A 22,304-nucleotide genomic window follows, 5' to 3' on the forward strand; every position below is an offset into this window, starting at 1 on the left:
TAAGGAAGAGGGGGTTCAAGGAGAGATCAGCCCCGGTTCTCCCAACGTAGAGGCTCAGCCGTCTTTGACGTCATGGAAGAGAGTAGCTGCGACGGGCACAGGCGATTCTTAACGAAAGGGACCGGTCCAATTGGTGGGTGGCCGTGAAATTCAGCCACTGGCTTGATTTTGACCGTTGAGTGTTATGCTGCCGATTGTGACCACCAGATTTCAGCTGCCGGTGGGTGCCCTGAAATGGAAATATCGGACCGGCTCTTCCCAGAATGGTACGTTAGCAATGGATGGTGCTGACTCCACATAGCACTGCTGCTGACGTTTCCCGGCTCGTGAGCGTTGAGAGAGATTTTCTGTGGCTCCCCCAAACTCACTCCGCCCAGCCTGTTACGTACCTTCCAGGTCCCATGACTTTCTGCCGCAGTCTGTGGGCTCCTGGTGGGGTGTTCAGTTGATTTCTCCCTCCGTGAACTCCTCTTTGATGGACTGTTTGCGGGATTTGCAGTCCGGGAGGTCGAAGCCAAAGTCCGCCCACTCGTCGGCCCCGCTCCGGTTGGGGATGGTGATGGTGTGGCGCACGCGGAAATGGACGGCTTCCATGACGCGTTGCCGCTGAAGCTCCCCGGAGGTGCCGATGGAGATGGTGGAGGCATTGCTGCTGGAGCGGATGAGCTGTTGAGCGCCATAGTCGTGGCCCTGTTTCAGTTCCTGGAGGCCCCTCCAGATGATCATCCGGTACTGCTCAGGGATCTTCAGGGCTCCGAGATCCTACAAAGGAAGACATAATGAAGAGCTGTTGTTCTTTTTTAACCTCTTAGAACTGGCTTCCACTCATCCGGAATGCCGGAAAAGGAAATAATTTGACATGGGGAGTGAGAAGAAAGGTTATAAGACATTAGGAAGGTGCACAAATCGAATTTTCAGATTCGATTCGAATCTGAATAGAATTTTCAGGTTCGATTCAAATCAAATTGGAGAGAAACAGGCTGATTCAATTCAATTTTTTTTAAACCAATCAGGGTGCCTGAATGGTTTTTAAAAGGTGCCAAAATGTCCCTAAACTGTCATTAAATCAATTTGAATTTATTCAAATTCAAATCTGGCCAAATTGATTTGAGTACCCCCTTTAGGGGTGATTCGGATTGAATTTGAATCATTCAAATTGGTCAGATTCAAATCGAATTGATTCAAATTTGAATCGATTCACACATCCCTATAAGACATAAGTCTGTTTGATCCCTGTGTTAAGATTCAACACCAAGGTAAGCCAAGTCTGGCACGAAGAAGGTTGGCTGTGTGTATATATTATGCCACTGAAGCTCCTTGTACATGCTCAGAGGTGATCAGCCCAAGGTGTCATCATTTTTGAAAAACAAAACTGGCAACCCTATTTGAGAATGGGATGGTTGGTCATAAGGTAGGTCTTCTTTCTGCAAGGACTGGGCTACATGACATCATTATGATTATGATGATTATTATTATTATTATTATATTCATTCATTCGATTTCTATACCGCCCTTCCAAAAATGGCTCAGGGCGGTTTACACAGAGAAATAACAAATCAATAAGGTGGGTCCCTGTCCCCAAGGGGCTCACAATCTAAAAAGAAACATAAGATGGACACCAGCAACAGTCACTGGAGGGATGCTGTGCTGGGGGTGGATAGGGCCTGTTATCTCCCCCTGCTAAATAAAGAGAATCACCACGTTAAAAGGTGCCTCTTTGCCAAGTTAGGGTTAGCAGCAGACTTAGGCCCTCCCGTCGATGTTGGACTACAACGCCCATCACCCCTGACTATTTCTGCCAGGGTTCAGTTCCATTCCTCTGACATCGATACTATTTTTTAGTAGTTTATGTTTTTAAAGCTTTAAAAAAAAAAAAAAACTACTATCAAATAGTATTGATGTTGTCAGAGGAATGGAACTGAACCCTGGCAGAAAAAGTCAGGAGTGATGGAAGTTGTAGTCCAACAACTCACATCATTAAAAAAAAAAAAAAAAACCAAAACTTTTTTAAAGCTTTAAAAACACTATTGGAAATCTGGCCACTGATGGTCAGGACAAAACAATCATGATAAGCCACTGAAAGCAGAAAGTACTGCAGTGCTATCACCTATTTTCCATCTCTAAAATCAAAATGAGGTCTTTCACCCACACAATGTGTTCAGCTATGGCAGCACTTAAAAAAAAAAAAAAAAAGGAGCTGGGTCCTCCAAATATCCCACAATGCATTGAGCGCTCAGCAGAGAGGCAGCCTTCAGTACAGCAATAGCTCTCCTCTGACTGGCCTCTCTAGCCATAGAACTCTATGACAAAGATGGCCGCCGGCTGCCAGGAAGAGTCCTAACTCAGCAATGACAATGCACAATCAAACTCCAAGGTAGAATGTTGCTATTCCCATCCCACTGTTGTAGAAATCTAGGAAAACGCGCCGGACTGCCTACATTGGATAGGGCTGAGTTGGAGGGCTTCCTGTGAGTTCTTACAAGCAGAAAACTGTGGGTAGCAGGTCTCCTACGTTGATCTTGCTGATCGTGAGAATGAGCCCATGGCCTCTCAGAGCTGGCTCATGTACTAAGGATGTATCTTGGAGCCATCCGTGCTTTTCATGTCACTATGGATTTGATTAAGGCGGGAAATATTTTGCAAGAGAGATGGAATGGACAATGGACACCTCAGCATTTTACATTTGCGTTAGGAGCTGGAACAGAGGAACAGAGGAAGCTGCCACATACTGAGTCAGACCCTTGGTCCATCTAGCTCAGGATTGTCTACCCAGGCTGGCAGCGGCTTCTCCAAGGCGGCAGGCAGGAGTCTCTCTCAGCCCTCTCTTGGAGATGCTGCCAGGGAGGGAACTTGGAAGTTTCTGCATGCAAGCAGGCAGGTGCTCCTCCCAGAGCGGCTCCATCCTCTAAGGGGAATCTCTTCCAGAGCTCACACTTCTAGTCTCCCATTCATATGCAACCAGGGCAGACCCTGCTTAGCTAAGCTGATTTTGAGTCTCGCAGCCAGATATCCACACACCGTCATTAATCCTGTTAGAAGTGTCAGTATGCTGCTCTATTTGGGTGGTGGTTGAAATGCTACCTCGGACATAGATCCGCAAGCACAGAAGGTCTCAGTCCTGCAGTGAATTTGCTTTTCCATTTGGTTAAGAGGCAAAAACACAGGAGTTCATCAAAAGCATGCCTGGCCCCAGCTCCCAAGGCAAACCGAGGGCATCTTTTAACCATCCATGTTTTCCATTCAGTTCTTGCTGTCCAGAATGGAAAACATCCAATTATGGACCAGCAAACCGCAGCAAATGATCGACAAGAAAGATGCAGTCAGGGTATGCATCTTATGCAAGGCTGGTTTCTTGGGATTGATCATCCTTCCTTTTCTCCAAGTCGGGTCGCCTACTTGGAGAAAAGTAGACTGGTCCAGAATCAGAATCCTTCTCCAGGTGAGACTCTTTCTTGGAGATCCGATTGGCTTGACGGTGTGAAAATGATTGGGGGGAAAGGAGTCTCCAGAAATAACTTCAGTCAGTGTGGGCAACCCTGTCTCCAAGTCTGAAGCCACATCAGGGAAAGAAGCTGGGATCTTATCCAGGTGACGGAGAAGCAACCCCTCTGAGCTGTGCGTTTATTTTGCTCCAACTTTTTAATTCTGGTTGCTGGACAGTTCATTAAAACCTACATATAAGCCACCTAATGGCACAGCGGGAAATGACTTGCCTAGCAAGCCAGAGGTTGCCGGTTCAAATCCCCGCTGGTATGTTTCCCCCCAGACTATGGGAAACACCTATATGGGGCAGCAGCGATCTAGGAGAGATGCTGAAAGGCATCATCTCATACTGCGCGGGAGGAGGCAATGGTCAACCCCTCCTGTATTCTACCAAAGGCAACCACAGGGCTCTGTGGTCACCAGGAGTTGATACCGACTTGACGGCACACTTTACCTTTATGGGTTTGTTTTTTTTTTAAAAAGGATTAACTAGCCTGCCTGCCTATCTGTCTGTCTGCATCCTACATATCTTCTCCTCCATGGGAGGGGCACTGGTTTTGTGGTAGCAAGCATGAATTGTCTCCTTTGCTAAGCAGGGCCCACTCTGGTTTATATTAATGGGGGACTACATGTGAGCACTGTAAGAGATTCCCTGAAGGGGATGGGGCCACTTTGGGAAGAGCAGCTGCATGTTTGAATGCAAAAGATTTCAAGTCCCCTCCCTGGCAGCATCTCCAAGAGAGGGCTGAGAGAGACTCCTGCCTGCAACTTTGGAGAAGCCGCTGCCAGTCTGTGAAGACACTACTGAGCTAGATAGACCAATGGTCTGACTCAGTATATGGCAGTTTCCTATGTTCCTGTGTTCCTCTGTTTAAAGTTTGTACCCTGAACCTATCTGTCTATCTGCGCTCTGAACCTTTCGGTTTGTACTCTGCCTGCCTATATCACTCTCTCTGTCTGTCATAAGAACATAAGAACAGCCCTGCTGGATCAGGCCCAAGGTGGCCCATCTAGTCCAGCATCCTGTTTCCCACCGTGGCCCACCAGATGCCTCCGGGAAGCCCACAGGCAAGAGGGGAGGGCATCACCAAGAAATCACCATGCCCTCTCTCCTGCTGCTACTCCCATCCAAGGGGTATTTAGAGGCATCTTGCCTCTGAGGCTGGAGGTGGCTTATCGCCCTCAGACTAGACTGCCGTCCCGTTCTATGCTGCGTTTTTGCTCATCTCCGAAATTCTTTATCAGCGATATGAGCCACAGGAAATGAGAAGGCTGCCCGACCAATTCTCTTCCCTCTGTCCAAGTCCAAAGACAACGTCCTCCGCATTTTAAGAGCAGCAGCCCGCCTCAAACCCCGAGCAGTGAGCGACAGATCTTCCTGGAAAGTATTTACCTCTAGGGTTAGGTTCTGCAGGTGGTAAAGTGTCTGTAACCCTTGTGAAGTGAAATAGTCAATGCAGTTTGAGCACCCCAGTCCTGTTAAAAAACTGCAGGAGACAAAAAAATGGGGAGGGGGGGAGGAAAATGGGTCAACATTGAGACGGTTACAAATGAGTCTACGGAGGATCACCCATGTCTTTATGAATGGACGGATCCCATAAGCAGTTCTGGTATCGTTTATGCTTGCCTGTGTTGGGGTGTCTGTATACAGGCAAACCTTATTATACACTGAACCGCTGTTCACAGTTTTGCATATCCGCGGATGGCCGAAAGACACCCGACCGACCTCAATATCCACAGATACGGAAGGGTTAAAACCCACATACAGGTGAAACTCGGAAAATTAGAATATCGTGCAAAAGTCCATTAATTTCAGTAATGCAAATTAAAAGGTGAAACTGATATATGAGACAGACGCATTACATGCAAAGCGAGATAAGTCAAGCCTTAATTTGTTATAATTGTGAAGATCATGGCGTACAGCTCATGAAAACCCCAAATCCACAATCTCAGAAAATTAGAATATTACATGGAACCAAGAAGACAAGGATTGAAGAATAGAACAATATCGGACCTCTGAAAAGTATAAGCATGCATATGTATTCAGTACTTGGTTTGGGCCCCTTTTGCAGCAATTACTGCCTCAATGCGGCGTGGCATGGATGCTATCAGCCTGTGGCACTGCTGAGGTGTTATGGAAGACCAGGATGCTTCATTAGTGGCCTTCAGCAATTCTGCATTGTTTGGTTTCATGTCTCTCATCCTTCTCTTGGCAATGCCCCATAGATTCTCTATGGGGTCAGGTCAGGCGAGTTTGCTGGCCAATCAAGCACAGTACACTGTATACTTTTCTGGGATTGTGGATTTGGGGTTTTCATGAGCTGTACGCCATGATCATCACAATTATAACAAATTAAGGCTTGACTTATCTCGCTTTGCATGTAATGCGTCTGTCTCATATATCAGTTTCACCTTTTAATTTGCATTACTGAAATTAATGGACTTTTGCATGATATTCTAATTTTCCGAGTTTCACTTGTATCTGCGGTTCCTAGGAGGCTGGAAATGACTGCAGAGGTCATTTCCGGCCACCTTTTTCAGAAACGGTGCCATTTTCTGGCTCTTCTGCTAAAAGGGTTTCCCCTGTGATTTTTTTTGCAGATTTGGGGGGCATTTCGGGGTTGGAAGAGGCACACCTGGGCACACGGAGACCCCTGCAGAGCACGGTACAGTAGATGCTTTCAGTTGCTTTCGCCCATTTTTGTTTTATTTTTAACCTCCTCTGTGGTCTTTGACCTTCCCCCCCCCACTCCGGAATCTAGCCTCCCCCCCGCTTTTCCATAGGCACAATGCCTCGTTATTCGTGGTTTCTTTACTCGCGGGAGTAAGTAACAAAGTTTGCCTGTACTAGTCTACTAATTAAAAGTCCTTAAAAAGTGTCGTGTGGACTTTGTGAAAACGCCCATGAACTCAGATTATTACTGACGTGCTCTGCCTGCCTGATATTTTGAAATTTTACAGATGTCCTGACATGAAGCAATGATGTGGCTGTGCTTAAGAGAAACTGTCTCAAGGGAACCAGTGAGATCACTTGTGATGAGTAAGGCAAATCCTTGTTTCGCCTCTACCTTCTCACGCTGCTTTGCCAGCAATTGCTTTCAGTCATTTCGTCTCTTGAGATCTCGAAAGCACCATGATCCACAGCCCCTGCCCAGTGGTCAGTACCACTTTGTTTCAAGGATTGCCTTTTCTCCGGCATTTTCATAATTTTAGAAGCAGTGTGGTGGTGTTCTCTTGCCTTGTTGATTTCATGGCAAGCTGCCATGGAGTGTTTTTTGAAGAACGGCAGGGTAGAAATCCGATAGATGGATGGAGAGAGAGAGAGAGAGAGAGAGATATTTTGGAAGAGGGAGGGAGGAGAGAGAGAGTGTCTGGAAGGAAGGAAGGAAGGAAGGAAGGAAGGAAGGAAGGAAGGGAGGAAGGAAGGAAGGAAGGAAGGAAGGAAGGAGATAGATAGATAGATGGATAGATAGATGGATAGATGGATGGATGGATGGATGGATGGATGGATGGATAGACAGACAGACAGACAGACAGATAGATGAGAAAGGAAGGAGATAGATAGATAGATAGATAGATAGATAGATAGATAGATAGATAGATAGATAGATAGATGGATGGATGGATGGATGGATGGATGGATGGATGGATGGATGGATGGATGGATGGATAGATGGATGAGGAAGGAGATAGATAGATAGATAGATAGATAGATAGATAGATAGATAGATAGATGGATGGATGGATGGATGGATGGATGGATGGATGGATGGATGGATGGATGGATGGATGGATGGATGGATAGACAGACAGACAGACAGACAGACAGACAGACAGACAGACAGACAGACAGACAGATAGATAGATAGATAGACAGATAGATAGATAGAATAGATAGAATGCACACACGTAACCACACACTAGATAGATAGATAGATAGATAGATAGATAGATAGATAGATAGATAGATAGGAAATAAGATTCTTCTTTTTTGAAGCCTGCACGCAATTCTCATCCTACTCTTATAGAAGCTCTTGCAATGCCATGCAGTGGCAAAAGGACTGAAAGTCCCGGGTTCAAATCTCTCCTCTGCCTTGAACTCACGAGGGGAGTTAGGCCAGCCACTCTTTCTGACAGCCTCAGCTGTGGGGAGACTCGTACGGGCCGACTTGACAGGGTTGTTGCTTGCATTACAAGATCAGAGAACTGTAGACTTGGAGGGGGCCTGGATCAGTGGTGACTCACGGGGCATTTTTAGAAGCTAGTGCCGGGTTAAAAGAGCCGCGTCCTGGAGTCACCATGCCTGGGGCTGCCTCCCTACCTGACGAGGCTTGGGTCTGGGTTGTAGGGCGGAGGAGGGGAGCAATGAGACCCCGACACCATCGACTGCGAGGAGTGCCCGCCGTTCATTTCTCCGTTGGACTGCATGACGTGGCTGTTCAGCATGCCTGACCCTGGGTAGGAGAAACAGCAAGCCGACCTGGTGAGTTGGCACAAATATTCACTGTATTGACAAGGTTGTGTCTGCCACCTTTCCACAAGGGCACAGAAAAAGCAGAGAGGGTGGCATAGAGTTCAGTACTCAGCTTCCCAAGAACCTTTGTTTTCATTTAAAAACAACAACCCAAGTTACTAGTCCTTATTGAGGCAACGGTTGGCTTGAAAGTATGTGGGCAGGGAGGGCGGAATATAATTGTCCAGTCATTACCTGGCATAGCTTCTTACCTCCCGCCCCACCCCACCCCCTCCGCCGATTTGCAAAACTAGAATATATGCTGAGGAGTGTATGTACGGATGTGTATATATATCAGGGGTACCCAACCTGTGTTACTGCAGATGTTGTTGAACTACAACTCCCATCATCCCCAATCACAATAAACTGTACCTGGGGATAATGGGAGTTGGAGTTCAGGAACATTTGGAGTACCACAGGAAGGGAAGCCCTGATACATATGTTTGTCTGTCTCCCTCCCTCCCAAAATCTATCTATCTATCTATCTATCTATCTATCTATCTATCTATCTATCTATCTATCTATCTATCTATCTCTTCCTTCCTTCCTCCCTCCCCCCCTCCCCCCCTCCCCCCCCCTCTCTCTCTCTCTCACACACACACACACACACACACACACACACCACCTGCAGAATAAATTATGGAGAATAGAGATGAATCTTGCAAATAGGCTCAAGTTCCATAATTCATACAGGTTGCAGATCTTAGCTTTCTGGGGACGGAATTGCTTTGTTGACCTGGAGATTCACACCTTTGGTTGCAACTCAGTCTATTTATTGTGGTCCATAGATCAGAAGAAGAAGAAAAAAGTTCAGGCTTTTGGTTTTATAAACCAAATCCTAGTAATTTAGGCAGCAATCCTTGCCACAATTTCTTGGGAGTAAGCCCCGCAGACTATTGCGGGAGACCGGCTTCTGGGTACAGCTATTTTACTCTCCATGTGCCTGATCTCATCTGATCTTGGAAGTTAAGCAGGGTCTGATCTGATTAGTACTTGGATGGGAAACCACCTGGGAATACTGGGTGCTGTAGGAAGGAAGGAGAGCTGGTCTGGTGGTAGCAAGCATGAATGGTCCCCTTTGCTAAGCAGGATCCACCCTGGTTTGCATATGGATGGGAGACTACATTTGTGAGCACTGCAAGATACTCCCCTGAGGGGATGGGGCTGCTCTGGGAAGAGCAGAAGGTTCCAAGTTCCCTCCCTGGAGGCATCTCCGAGATAGGGCTGAGAGAGTTTCCTGCCTGCCACCTTGGAGAAGCCGCTGCCAGTCTGTGCAGACAATCCTGAGCTAGATGGACCAAGGGTCTGTCTCAGTATATGGCCGCTCCCTGTGTTCCCTATGTAGGCATGCAAGGAATCGCATGCTCGAATGAGAAGGGTCCTCAGAGTCACCGAGTCTGGCCTGCCACTGAGAAAATGAAAGCTTAGGCATGTCTGGCCCTTGGGTATTCGGCACCTTACCCATCGGGCCGAGGTTTGGACCCGTGGCGGAGCTATGCTGCGGAGGCTGCCCGACAAGCTGGTTCACCGGTGGCAGCTTGTTGATCCCTCCTCCATGGAGCTTGTTCATCGGAGACAGAACAGGGCCGTATGAAGAAGGAGGCTGGAGGTGAGTCCTGCTCGGGGGAAGAAGATACTGTCAGGGGGACATGGCATCCCCCAAACAAAGGGAAGAAGGCGTTGCCAAGGGGCAGCAAAGAGACACCCAGAAGGAGAATGATTTGCCCGGGAAACAGGGACACTCCTGCCTGCAACCTCGGAGAAGCCGCTGCCAGTCAGTGTAGACCATCCCAAGCTAGATGGACCGAGGGTTGGACTCAGCAGACGGTAGCTTCTTGTGTTCCTAAACAGGGCCTGCTGGAACCTCCATTGCAGGGCAGAGGGCTGACGACAGGCCGTTCTGTGGCACGTCCTCAGCTGCCTGGCAATGCCGACACCCTGATGGTGGCCCTTCAGAGACTGTCCTGGCCCCAGACCCTGGCGGGCTCCAGGTTTGGGGCCACAAGGAGAGCTGGTACATGTGAGCACTGTAAGATTCCCCTCAGGGGATGGGGCCTCTCCGGGAAGAGCACCTGCCTGCTTCCATGCAGAACGCTCTTAAGTTCCCTCCCTGGCAGCAACTCCAAGACAGGGCTGAGAGAGATTCCTGCCCGCAACCTTGGAGGAGCCGCTGCCGGCCTGGGTAGACAGTACTGAGCTAGATGGACCAAGGGTCTGACTCAGTATACAGAAGCATCCTGTGTTCCTGAGTTCCTAGGGGATGGGGTAGAGCGTCTGCATGAGGACTGAGAGGCACCCCAGACCCAGGAAACGGGCACCATTGGGGAACCCCCCCCAGATGAACTCCGATCAGTTGTCCTGCCCAGTCCTGAGGATACAGCCCTCCAGTCTGGAGGAATCTTCTGAAGCCCCCGCCCTCCGCCATGATGCAAGGAAGGCCCTTAGTGCTATCAGATCAAGCACCTGCCCCCAAAAAAGGGGGGGAGGAGCAAGGCCTCTTTAAAAGACCAGAGCTTGCTGCAGGAAGGGATTGTGCTAAGCTGCCCAGCCTGAAAGCAGGCTCTGAAACTCAGATGTTCACTGAGGAGGGCTGCTGGAGCAACGTCCTCCTTGGCTGAAATGCTCAGCGGAGTTCTGTCCATGGTGCTGACTGGTTGCCCTGGGGCCTCCTCGGACCTTGTGGGGGCAGTGCCGAGAGTGGGCCAAAGAGACCCGTTCCACGATATGAGGACAGACTGCCCCAAGCTTGTTCCCACCCGCCGACCCCCATATTCTAGTCTCGAGCCCTTCCTGCATGATTGCATATGGCGCGGGGGTCACATGGAACCCGGAACTCACTGGCGCTGCAGAAGCTGCTGCTGTTGCTGCCGATACGAGTCGACCAGCTGCTGGGGAACCAGCTCGACCAGCTCGAGGCTTTCCTTGATCTTCATCAAGATCTCGAAATTCTCTCGGCCCCGGACCTGAATCGAGAGAGACAAGAAACACCTAGTCCATCACTGGATCTGACCCTGCCCATTGCAAGGTTCTGTTGGACATGCGTCTAGATCAGGCCTGCTCAACTTCGGCCTTCCTGCAGATATTGGCCTACAATTCCCATAATTCCTGGCTATTGGATGCTGTGGCTAAGAATTATGGGAGTTGTAGTCCAAAAACAGCTGGGGGGCCTAAATTGAGCAGGCCTGGTCTAGATGCTGCTGTTTTTACAGCACACTAGCCTGTGCACAGATGCACAACTGCTTATGCAGTCTCACAAACAAGTCAACAAAAGTATTGACTCAGATTCTGGTACTTACAGGCACATAATACGTTTCTTCTTCCCCATGCCTCCGTTTCTTAATTCCAGTCCCGAGAGCTGGGATCCCTTGAGGACTCTGCTTGAAAGCTAGAAGAGAGAAAAAACCATAGATGTTCCTATGCAGGTCTTAATCTGAGCCATAGTTAACCACTCATGTGGCTGCTTGTGGGGAACACATTCTCATTCATGCGCCATAATCCCTGGCTATCGGTAACTATGGCTGGGGATTATGGGAGTTGTAGTTCAAAAACAGCTTGGGGGGCCTAAGTTGAGCAGGCCTGGTATAGACAATACTGAGCTGGATGGACCAATGGTCTCATTTGGAATAAGGCAGCTTCCTGTATTCCACATTAATGCAAAACAAAAGATTATGATAAAGTACAAAGAGATTTTATAACTTTAAAAAAAATGTAAAAGGCCTAGGTGAACAGAAATGTCTGCACTTGGCATCTAAAAGAACAAAGTGATGGGGCCAGGCGAGCCTCATCAGGGAGACTATTCCATAAACGGGGCCACCACCGAAAAGGCCCTCAGTCAGTTACCTCAGATGGGACTCTCTCTTGTTGCAGGTCTTCAAGCAGAGACCAGAGAGCTACATGGTCTTAGGGGTGGCCCTTTCATGAGGAGGGAATGCTAACTTGGCAAGGAAGGCCCACTGTGGAGCTGCAGGACCCAGGCCCCCATCACAGAGCTGCCTCGCAAGGCAGAAACTCCTGATCTGGGACCCTCAGAAGCAGTGCCCTGTCACACCCTCGATCTCCAACAGCGAGGAGGAAGGGAAGCTGTCAACCTTCCAGCCGATTCAGGAGTGTCTGAGGGGCAGAGCCCGGCTGTCAGTGTTCATGAAACGGCTGTGGTAGATCCAACTAATGATTTAGAGCAGGCACAACAACCTGAGTCAGCAGAAAGCGTGAGGGACCAATCCGAAGAAGAGCTATGCAATGAAACACCACTGACTCCACAACAGCGCAGGCTCACGAGACGTAGAACCCAATTAGAGGCCGTTAGGAGGAGCAAACGCCTCTTGCTGAGGGCTGACAAGCCTTGAATTCCTACCAGTTGGGAGCTCTCGGCTTGCTCTATAAATCACATCACCAGCCTCCTACTCATTCCTGAGAATCAACGTTCGTCAAACATCCTTGTCGACAGCGTTCAGCCAAGCCGTATCCGATTTCAACAGCTCCGCTTGCCTCGTGAACTTCCCTAGCAGCTGGCCAGACCTTGACATGCCCCTAAGGAACTGGCCCCATCTGCATAAGGTTGCCCACCCTTCAGGGTTGACCTGGAGACTTCAGGAATCACAACCATTGGAGCAACTTGTCTGCTTTGAGCTGACCAAAGTGCTGAAGGTCCTTCTTCTATCTCCAGCCTTGGTTGTGTTCTAAGGGCTACATCTTGAGATCAAAAGGGACGCCGAGGCCTATTTATTTTAATTTATCTCATTTACTGTATATACCACCCCACATAAAATCTCTGGGAACTTTACAGATTAAAACGCGACAGCAATTAAGACCATAAACTGTATCAAACAAATTAAAATCAATATCAATACAACTTTAAAATACTATAAATGAAAAGCCTGATTAAATACATTTTCAAGAGTCGCTTTAAAACGGCCAGAGATGGGGAGCTTCTGGTTTCATTTAGGGGCATGGGGCAACCCCAAGCCCGGTTTGGGGGTTGCCACCAAACGAGCCAATGGTAACTACAACTGGACCTCCCACGATGATGTTAATAGGTGGGAGGCAGTGTTCTCTGGAACTGGGATTCCCAGATGTTGTTGACTACAACTCCCATAATCTCCAGCCAAAGGCCATTGAAACTGGGGATGATGGGAGTTGTAGTCAACAACATCTGGGAATCCCTGTTACAGCAAATGCTGTGGGGGGCATGGTCTGTGAAGAACCTGCCAGCCCAGAGGTACTGAGCACCTGACACCAGCATGGAAGCATTTCGGCCCATAAAGCAGCACCCGCAGAATGGATATGATGCTTTCCATCTATCTAGCAGGTTGGCATAGAAGAGCTACTTTGGCATAACATTAACTTATACCAGTTTTGCAACTTACTCCGTTTATTGGGATTGCCATTTTTCACTGCGCTTTCGTTCAGGGCTTGTTGCTCTCGATAGTGGTCCTCGTCTGCTTTCCGGTCTCTGCCAGGGCAGGCACAGATCCGGCCTTCGAACGACCTTCGCCCCAAGACCTGTCCACTGGGAAGCAAAGTCAAAATCAATCCAATGAGCAGTAATGTCTTCTAGGGGGACAACGCGGCCTGGCCTGGATCTAATATGGGGTAAATTTCAACCAAGCAATGAACAACTGCAGTGTGTGACCAGCCATACAAGAAGGGGAAAGCCTCTCCTCCCCCAGGAGGGAATGCTTCTTCTGAGAGAAGCCAGCATGGTGTAGAGGTTAGAGTGCTGGACTACGACGGAGGAGACCCGAGTTCAAATCCCCATTCAGCCATGATGCTAGCTGGGTGACTCTGGGCCAGTCACTTCTCTCTCAGCCTAACCTACTTCACAGGGTTGTTGTCAGGAGAAACTCAAGTCTGTAGTACACCGCTCTGGGCTCCTCGGAGGAAGAGCGGGATATAAAATGTAAAAAATAAAATAAATAAATAATGTACATGGAGATAATGATGCAGAAATAAAGGGTTAGATTTGCTTAACCTAGGGGTTCTCAAGTTTGGATGTTGTCGGATGTTGGAGGTTGTTGGATGTTGCCAAAGGCCCTTGAGATTTATAGCCCAACAGTATCTAGTTTGAGAACAGCCAGGCAGTCTGGCTGACAGTCCTGGGAGAAAACTCAGGATACAAAGCATAACGGGATGGTGATCTTCAGCTGATATTCAACCCCCAGCCCCTTGGGAAGCCATATTGGTAACAGAGTTGCACGGCCTTCTGCGGAACAGATGTTGGACTCACTCTCTGGTCTCCAGGGTGATGATGATCAGAATGGGCCGTCTGTTCATGCCGCCCACACAGCTGCTGTTGCACATGAAGTTGTAGAGGATGGTGGTGAATTCGGTACCCACCTGCCCAGAAGAGGAGGAGGAGAGGAAGGTTCATTTTCCATCCAAATAATGGCACAGTGAAACAGAGCGTTGGAACTGAGGTCCATATCCCCTCCCTGTTGATGATCTTGGACTCGTCCCTCTCGCTCAGCCTGATTAGCACAAAACCCTCTAACAGGGATTCCCAGATGTTGTTGACTACAACTCCCAGAATCCCCAGCTGCAACTTTTTTTTTTGCTTGGGGAATATGGGAGTTGTAGTCAGCAACATCTGGGAATCCCTGTTAGAGGGGAAACTGGTGAGGAGCCATTGACAGAATGTTCGAGTTCCAAGGGAACATAGGAAGCTGCCATATACTGAGTCAGACCATTGGTCTATCTAGCTCAGTATTGTCTTCACAGGCAAGCAGCGGCTTCTCCAAGGTTGCAGGCAGGAATCTCTCTCTCAGTCCTATCTTGGAGATGCTGCCAGGGAAGGAACTTTGAACCAAGATGCCCTCCCCAGAGCGGCTCCATCCCCTAAGGGGAATATCTTACAGTGCTCACACTTCTAGTCTCTCTTTCATATGCAACCAGGGTGGACCCTGCTTAGCTAAGGGGACAAGTCATGCTTGCTACCACAAGACTAGCTCTCCTCTCCTTAAGGGGACCTTAAGAGGTCTTCTAGCCTAACCAAGGGCAGGAGTCTGCTTCCGTATCCTGGTCAGATGGCTGCTCAGCCTCTATTTGGAAACCTTTAGCGAAGGAGAGCCCACCGCTGCATGAGGTGGGCTGTTCCACTGGCAAACTGGCCCAGCAGTCAGGAAATCCCACCGAACGTGTAGCCTAAATCTGCTTCTGTGCAATTTCAACCCACTGAATTATAGACTTTTAAAGCTGGAAGGGACCTCAGAGGTCCTAGTCCAGCCCTCTGTTTGTTGTAGGAACTGGTGACAGCGTCTCTGACTGATCCATGCTGAGCACTCTTTGAGTAGCATTTTCTAACCAGCTGTGAATCCACCTGGTGGTATTATGATCTAGCCCACCTTTGGCCATTTTGCCAACATGCACAAATGCTTTGCTGGACAGAACCTAAGACAGATCTGGAACCTAAGAAGGAATCTGGACCCTTCTGCAACTATGCACTCTGTCTCTCAGCTACCGCCTCCTCCCAGAAGAAAGAATCTGGAACCTAAGAAAGAATCTGGAACCTAAGACAGATCTGGAACCTAAGAAGGAATCTGGAACCTTCTGCAACTATGCACTCTGTCCTTCAGCTACCGCCTCCTTCCAGAAGAAAGAATCTGGAACCTAAGAAAAAATCTGGAACCTAAGAAAGAATCTGGAACCTTCTGCAACTATGCACTCTCTCCTTCAGCTACCACCTCTTTCCAGAAGATGCTGTCTCTTGAGTCAGACCCATGGTCCATCTGGATGAATATTGTCTACATTGACTGGCAGCAACTCTTTGGGGTCTCGGGCAGAGTCTTCCCCAGCCTCACCTAGAGATGCTGCCAGGGAGCGAATCTGCAAACTTCTGCATGCAAAGCAAGTGATCTCTCACTGAGCTACAGCCCATCCTCAGTTACATGTCACCCGTTTCAGTCAATAAGATGTAAATATCTGCTCCACAGAAATGGTTGACTTAAATAACCCTTTGGGATCCCAGATGAACACATCTCTCAGCATGTTGAGTAGCATGTTGGTTGCGATGAGATGCAATCACTCTGCCCATCACTAGGGGGAGCTCCAGGCCTTCCCATCAGCACCTTTCGGCTGGGTTCAGACGTAGCACGGAACCGCGGGACCAATGGAGCCATGGTTCTGCCCCCTCTCTGCCTGCTCTCCCATCAGTGTTTGGATGTTGGGAAGAGGGGCTTATCAGCAAGACTGCAGAGAGGCGGGGAGCTGGCTGTGCAGGCTTCCTTCTTGACAGAAGGAAATCAACCAATCAGGCCAGAGTGAATCCCCAATCAGCCATTACATTCATGGGCCAGTCACTTATCTCTCAGTCTAACCTACCTCACAAAGTTGTTGTGAAAATGAGCATAAACATGCACACCGCTTTGGGTTCTTTGGAGGAAAAGCAAAATATAAATGTAAAATAAATAAGGACGTAAGAAGAGCCCTGTTGGATCAGGCCCAAGGAAGCCCATCTAGTCCAGCATCCTGTTTCATACAGTGGCCCACCAGATGCCCCTGGGGAGCCCACAGGCAAGAGGTGAGGGCATGCCCTCTCTCCTGCTGTTGCTCCCCTGCAACTGGTATTGAGAGGCATTGTGCCTCTGAGGCTGGAGGTGTATACATACAGTACATACATACATAATCAACACACCACCCCTCACCTGCCCTGAATGTGCATAAGTCAGGTGAGGACGTTGGTTTGGGGTACCATTAAGGATACAGGACTGGAGATAAAGATGGGATGGGAAATCATCTGTGAACCACAGGTGTGCCATCTTGGATTCCATGATGGAGGCAAGGTGGGATATAAATATAATGACGGCAATGAAACCAGTCTTCTGCTAGCTATGCAGGTTACCTGGGGGGGCTCATAAGGAACCATCACGCTCTGTCTTCCAGTGACAGGGTCATCAACATACTGAGAGAGATTGTTGCCTTCCACGCGAATTAGGTGACTAGCTGGAGCTGACATCCCTGTGGAGGCAAAGAAACATTTCCAACAAATATCTCACACTTTTGTTGAAGGCCAGAGAAGCCATGCAACATTATCTGGATGTCGGTGACAGAACTCCCACTGGACTAGAACCTTGAGAATGAAAGAACAGATTTGCAAAATCAATGGATTTGGTTGAAGTCCATCTAGGGCTACTTCCATATGGCAATAAACCGTGGGATGTTCAAATCTCTCATGCACATTCCAAGCATGACCTCACTCCCTGTACACACGCTGCAGCAAGCCTCTGCTCTACTTCCTTGCATGAACTTACCTGCTGTATATAGGCTGAAAAAGGACTTTGCACGATTTTCACAGCTCCACTTGCTGGCTGGTGCTGGAACTCTGAGAAAAACCCACTCTTTTTTCCAGTCACCACAAAATTAGTGCTGAAAAAGGCAGGTTCTTCTCAGAATGTCCGAGTTGGCCAGCAGGTGGAACTGTCAAAATCACTTATGGTCTAATTCTTCTGTAAAGTCAGCATGATGCTAAGTTCCTGGCCATTGGAATGTGGTTGTGATTTTAAGTATGAAGAAAAAAAGATGAAGATTTCTTTTGTCAGTCCTGAACCAGTAGGCTTTCTTGGGTAAATGATTTTTAAGGATTATGAAAGAGGGAGAAAACTGTTAGATTCCCAGCAGTTTACCTGAACAGACCAAGCCAGGATCTCCACCAAGGCAGCGACCTAAAAGTGCAACAGACCATGGACAGCTCTGAGATCCAGAATCAGTACCTCGGCCAGCACCACACAGAGAAACGAGAGTTGGGCATAGCAACATAAGAGAGATGTTGCTCCCATGACTTCTGGCAGATTGCTGGTTTTTAAGCTGCTTCCCAGAGTGATTTAGCCCCACCCCTTTCTGGGAAAGGCAATAGTAGTTGGAAATACCCTTTATGGGTATTTGATGTATCGCCAAATCCTCGCTCCCCAGATATGCTAGTAGGAATTGTTAATAGACAGAATGACTCCAAAGGGTCACAAGGGGAAATGGGTGCTCCTCCCCCAAAAATATTTCCCGCTCTCCCTTTTGCTCCCCCATCCACCAGACTGGAAAGTGACAGCAAAATGTCAGACAATGCAGCCATAGTATATTATGGTCCTAGAGCTGAATGAATAATTTAAAAAGACCTCCATTTTCTAGCAAGGATTGAGTAAGCAGCAGAACAAGGACAGCCAGAAGCCAGGACAGCCAGGTAGGGAGGAGAATCCTCCAGTCTCCAAGGATCCAAGAGACTCCTCCAACCTCAGGAGCCAGGGGGCTCCTCCAGCCTCCCAGGAGCCAGACAACTTCTCCAGCCTCCCAGGAACCAGGAGACACCTCCATCCTCTCAGGAGCCAGGAGACGCCTCCATCCTCTCAGGAGCCAGGAGACGCCTCCATCCTCTCAGGAGCCAGGAGACGCCTCCATCCTCTCAGGAGCCAGGAGACGCCTCCATCCTCTCAGGAGCCAGGAGACGCCTCCATCCTCTCAGGAGCCAGGGGACTCCTCAACCTCAGGAGCCAGGAGACGCCTCCAGCCTCCCAGGAGCCAGACCAACCCTTTCACTTCCTTCCTGCCGGAAACTGGGTTGGGTGAGGCCATGTTTCAGTGGGGTGCAGGGTCCCCTCCTTTGCAGATTCCAGCTGGCCTGGCAATGACCTCTCCCCCCCCCACCTCATTCTTCCTTGCTCGACGGTCTTAGACAGGAACAGGAAACTAGCTTGGAAAGCAACTGGAAGGTTGGGCCTAAATCCCAAAGCATTTTCTGAGAGGAAGCTGGCCTGTTTTCTGAATCGGCTTGAAAATGTCAAGTAAGCTTCACTGACGAGGCAAATGAACTAAGAACATGGATTATCTTCCCTTTATGGGTATATGACGCACCGCCAAATCCCCGCTCCCCTAATAATGTTCTTTGCACCCCCCAACTAGTTGTCCTGGTGTGGTCCCCGTGGGCTGGAGACCTCTTGGGGGGCCAAGAGGAGGTTCCTGTTAGCCAGACACTCACCATCGTTGAAGTCACGCCCGAGCTCGTGGTTTGGACACCGCTTCACCACTTCCGTCACATGCTCCGCCTTTTTGTAGATGGGCATCGCCCGGATGACGGTCCCGGGTGGAGGCGGCGTCGACACTTTGATCTGGATCGGGCACGTCTTTGCAATCTGACAGTAGAGCTTCTTTAGCAGCGGAGAGTACTGGGAAGAGGGACAAAGCGGAGTGAATTAGTCAGGGCTAGCATCGCCCTGATGGCAAAGGACCAGGCTCAGACTATCATGCTTTGGACACATTATGCGAAGACCCAGCTCCCTTGAGAAGTCCATCATGCTGGGGAAAGTGGAAGGAAAGAGAAGAAGAGGACGACCAGCAGCAAGGTGGATGGACTCGATGACGACAGCAATGAATGCACCACTGAGAGAGCTTGAAGGCCAAGTTGAAGACGGATCATCCTGGAGAGAATCGATCTATGTCGTCACTGAGAGTTGACACCAACTTGATGGCACTTAATCACTTGATGGCACTCAATCAATCAATCAATCAATCAGCGTCTACTTTCCTTGACATGGCTAGCAACGAAAAGCAGGGAGAGAACTGGCCTTGGGGCAGGGAGCATGCATTGTCTCATTTGCTAAGCAAGGTCAGCCTTGGTTTGCATTTGGATGGGAGACCACCAATGAGCACCGTAAGCTATTCCCCTTAGGGGATGGGCCTGTAGCTCAGTGGTATAATGACTGTTTTTCATGCCGAAGGTCCCAGGTTCGATCCCAAGCAGCAAATCCAGGAAGGGCTGGGAAAGACCTCACCAGAAACCCTGGAGAATTGCTGCTAGTCAGTACAGACAATAATGAGCTTGATAGGCCATTGAGCGATGAGTAAGCAGGCAATAAGACTAGAATCCTACAAGACACCAGTCTCATCAATGCTCTAGTCCTCAGTTTTAATGCTGTGCTCCAATCTCACCAAGGCTCTAGACCAGGGATTCTCGACGTTGGGTCCCCAGATATTATTGGACTTCAACTCCCCATAGTCCCCAACCAAAGGCCACTGGGGCTGGGGGTTATGGGAGCTGAAGTCCAGTATCATCTGGGGACCCACACGTTGAGAAACCCTGCTCTAAACTACTGAGCTTTGGGTGTAGCTGCAGCTGCCTCCTGAGTCAGGCCCTTGGTCCATCTCGCTCAGCATTGTCTACACTGACTGGCAGCAGCTCTCCGGAGTTTTACACAGAGAGATCTTTCCCAGCCCTACCTGGAGATGCTGCCAGGGATTGAACCCGGGGCCTAGATGCTCTACCACTGAGACATGGCCCCACGGTCGAAAGCTGACCTGAGCCAAATTGCGTAGGGTCAGCGTACACACCGCCCGCTCAGTTTAGGACAGTTTAGGGTCCCAGTCTAACCCAAAACCATGGCAGCCTGGACAGTTCAAAGGGATGCCTGAACGGGGCATCTGCAAAGATCATAGACAAACTTTACCACTCATGGTGGTGTCCTTTTTAATTTTTCTTTAATGCCTTTGCCAACCCTTCCACTCCAAGCCCACCAGTGGCAACTTGATTATTCGGTCTCAAATCTCTCTCTCGTCCCCCGTCCCCCCCGCAGGCCCTGGGAGGGGCGATTACAACATGCCACAGCAGGCACCTTTATTCAGAGATCCCACACATTCCTCTGGGGCGGAAAGAGCCCCTTCCAGACTCCCTTGGCTTCGTGGATCTGCTGGGACAAGTTACCTGGAGATGGAAGTTGGCAACAGCAAGAATTCACTTCGGAAGAATCTGAGAGTACCCTCCTCAAATATGCTTTGAACAGGTAAAGACAATGGGGAGCCGACACAGAGGGTTAGCAGGCGGCTGCCTATCCCCCTCTCCATGCCAGGAAAAGCTCTACCTGCTACCTTCAGGCTGCTGTGAAAGGCCCTGGAGAGGAAGGTGGCCAAAATGAAAAGTTCTTGGACAGTGTTCAGTCCAAGAACACTGGTCGATGATGGGCATTCTGGGACAGTCGGTGAAATATTGGAGTTAGCCGATGGACGAAACGCCCTCCCTCCTTCCCTCTTCTTGTCCTTAGTGCTATTTCACAGTCACATATCCACTCATGTCAACTTTCTAGTCCTCAGTTTTATCTCAAGTGGGATATGAATGTGTGCTTTGTTTCTCATTCTCCCAGGAATGAGCTGGATCGATGGAGATGTTGTGGCGTGGTGGCGACACTCTCAGACGTGGAGAAGGGAAGAGAGAGGTACAGAAATGCAGCAGGAAGTGCAGGCAATAGTACTAAAACCCTACTAGTCTCATCAAGGCTCTAGTCCTCAGTTTTAACACAGTGTCCCAGTTTCATCAAGGCTCCAGTCCTCAGTTTTAATGCTGCCTCCCAGTCACACAAAGGCTCTAGTCATTAGTTTTACTACTGTCTCCCAGTCACATTAAGGTTCTAGTCCTCAGTTGTAATGCTGTGTCCCAGTCTCATCAAGGTTCTAGTCCTCAGTTTTAATGCTTTCTCCCAGTCACATCAAGGCTCTAGTCCTTAGTTTTAATGCTGTCACCACACACACACACACACATTTCCCATTCATGTTGTCTCTATTCCCTCATTTAAAAACCTATGGCAAGTGCAGAGAGAAAGAGGAATCATATTGTTCCTGGCAGAAGTATCCCATCTTTGCAACCCATTGCCTAAAAGATAATTAATTTTCCTAGGTTTTTCTTTTTGTTTCAGTCACCATAAGGCAAGCTCCAGTTTGGGGCAGAGTGTAAAGAAATGGCCAAGATATCCATTTCCCTCCTGATTTCCACAGTGATTTTGGCTGATGGCCATCAGGCTGTTCAAGGTGCATTTCAGCTGCCGATCTGGAATAATTGCTTGCCGAAAAGCAAATAACCTTTTCAGTAAATGAAATGGAATGAACAATGACTTAGAGCAGAGGTCCTCAAACTCAGGTCCCCAGTTCTAGATGACAACTCCCATCACCCTCAGTCACTGTGGGAGGGGATGATGGGAGCTGTAGTCCAGAAACATCTGGGGAGTCGGGCAGCAGCGATATAGGAAAGATGCTGAAAGGCATCATCTCATACTGCGCAGGAGATGGCAATGGTCAACCCCTCCTGTATTCTACCAAAGACAACCACAGGGCTCTGTGGTCACCAGGAGTCAACACCGACTTGATGGCACAAGTTTACATAAGAATCTAGTGTTACTTTTCTGCATCAATTTCATATCCTCTGATATGTCTCTGATGAAAATAACACTAGCGGAGAGAGGCCTGTGGCGGTCCCCCTTGCCTTGCTCCCTACACCTGACGTCAGATGCTGTGTTGTGTCAGGGCCGCAAGGCACGGCCCCTGAAGGGGTGGTGGCCCGGGTTCT

The 22,304-nt window shown here is 48.9% G+C and overlaps 1 protein-coding gene across 1 annotated transcript in view; it reads right to left on the reverse strand.

Annotated features, from left to right (window-relative positions):
- Positions 1–355: 355 nt before the first annotated feature.
- Positions 356–22,304, reverse strand: part of TP73 (tumor protein p73) — an 84,946-nt gene continuing 62,997 nt past the window's right edge. The window contains exons 5-14 of the mRNA XM_053281366.1: positions 18,954–19,140; positions 16,833–16,948; positions 14,223–14,332; positions 13,363–13,505; positions 11,293–11,381; positions 10,835–10,959; positions 9,458–9,612; positions 7,805–7,937; positions 4,877–4,970; positions 356–762 (exon numbers count right to left, since the gene is read on the reverse strand). Of these exons, the coding sequence (XP_053137341.1) occupies positions 442–762; positions 4,877–4,970; positions 7,805–7,937; positions 9,458–9,612; positions 10,835–10,959; positions 11,293–11,381; positions 13,363–13,505; positions 14,223–14,332; positions 16,833–16,948; positions 18,954–19,140 (1,473 nt within the window). The 3' untranslated portion in view covers positions 356–441. The remainder of the gene's footprint in view (positions 763–4,876; positions 4,971–7,804; positions 7,938–9,457; positions 9,613–10,834; positions 10,960–11,292; positions 11,382–13,362; positions 13,506–14,222; positions 14,333–16,832; positions 16,949–18,953; positions 19,141–22,304) is intronic.

Source organism: Hemicordylus capensis, chromosome 16 (assembly GCF_027244095.1).
Source record: "Hemicordylus capensis ecotype Gifberg chromosome 16, rHemCap1.1.pri, whole genome shotgun sequence".
NCBI lineage: Eukaryota > Metazoa > Chordata > Lepidosauria > Squamata > Cordylidae > Hemicordylus > Hemicordylus capensis.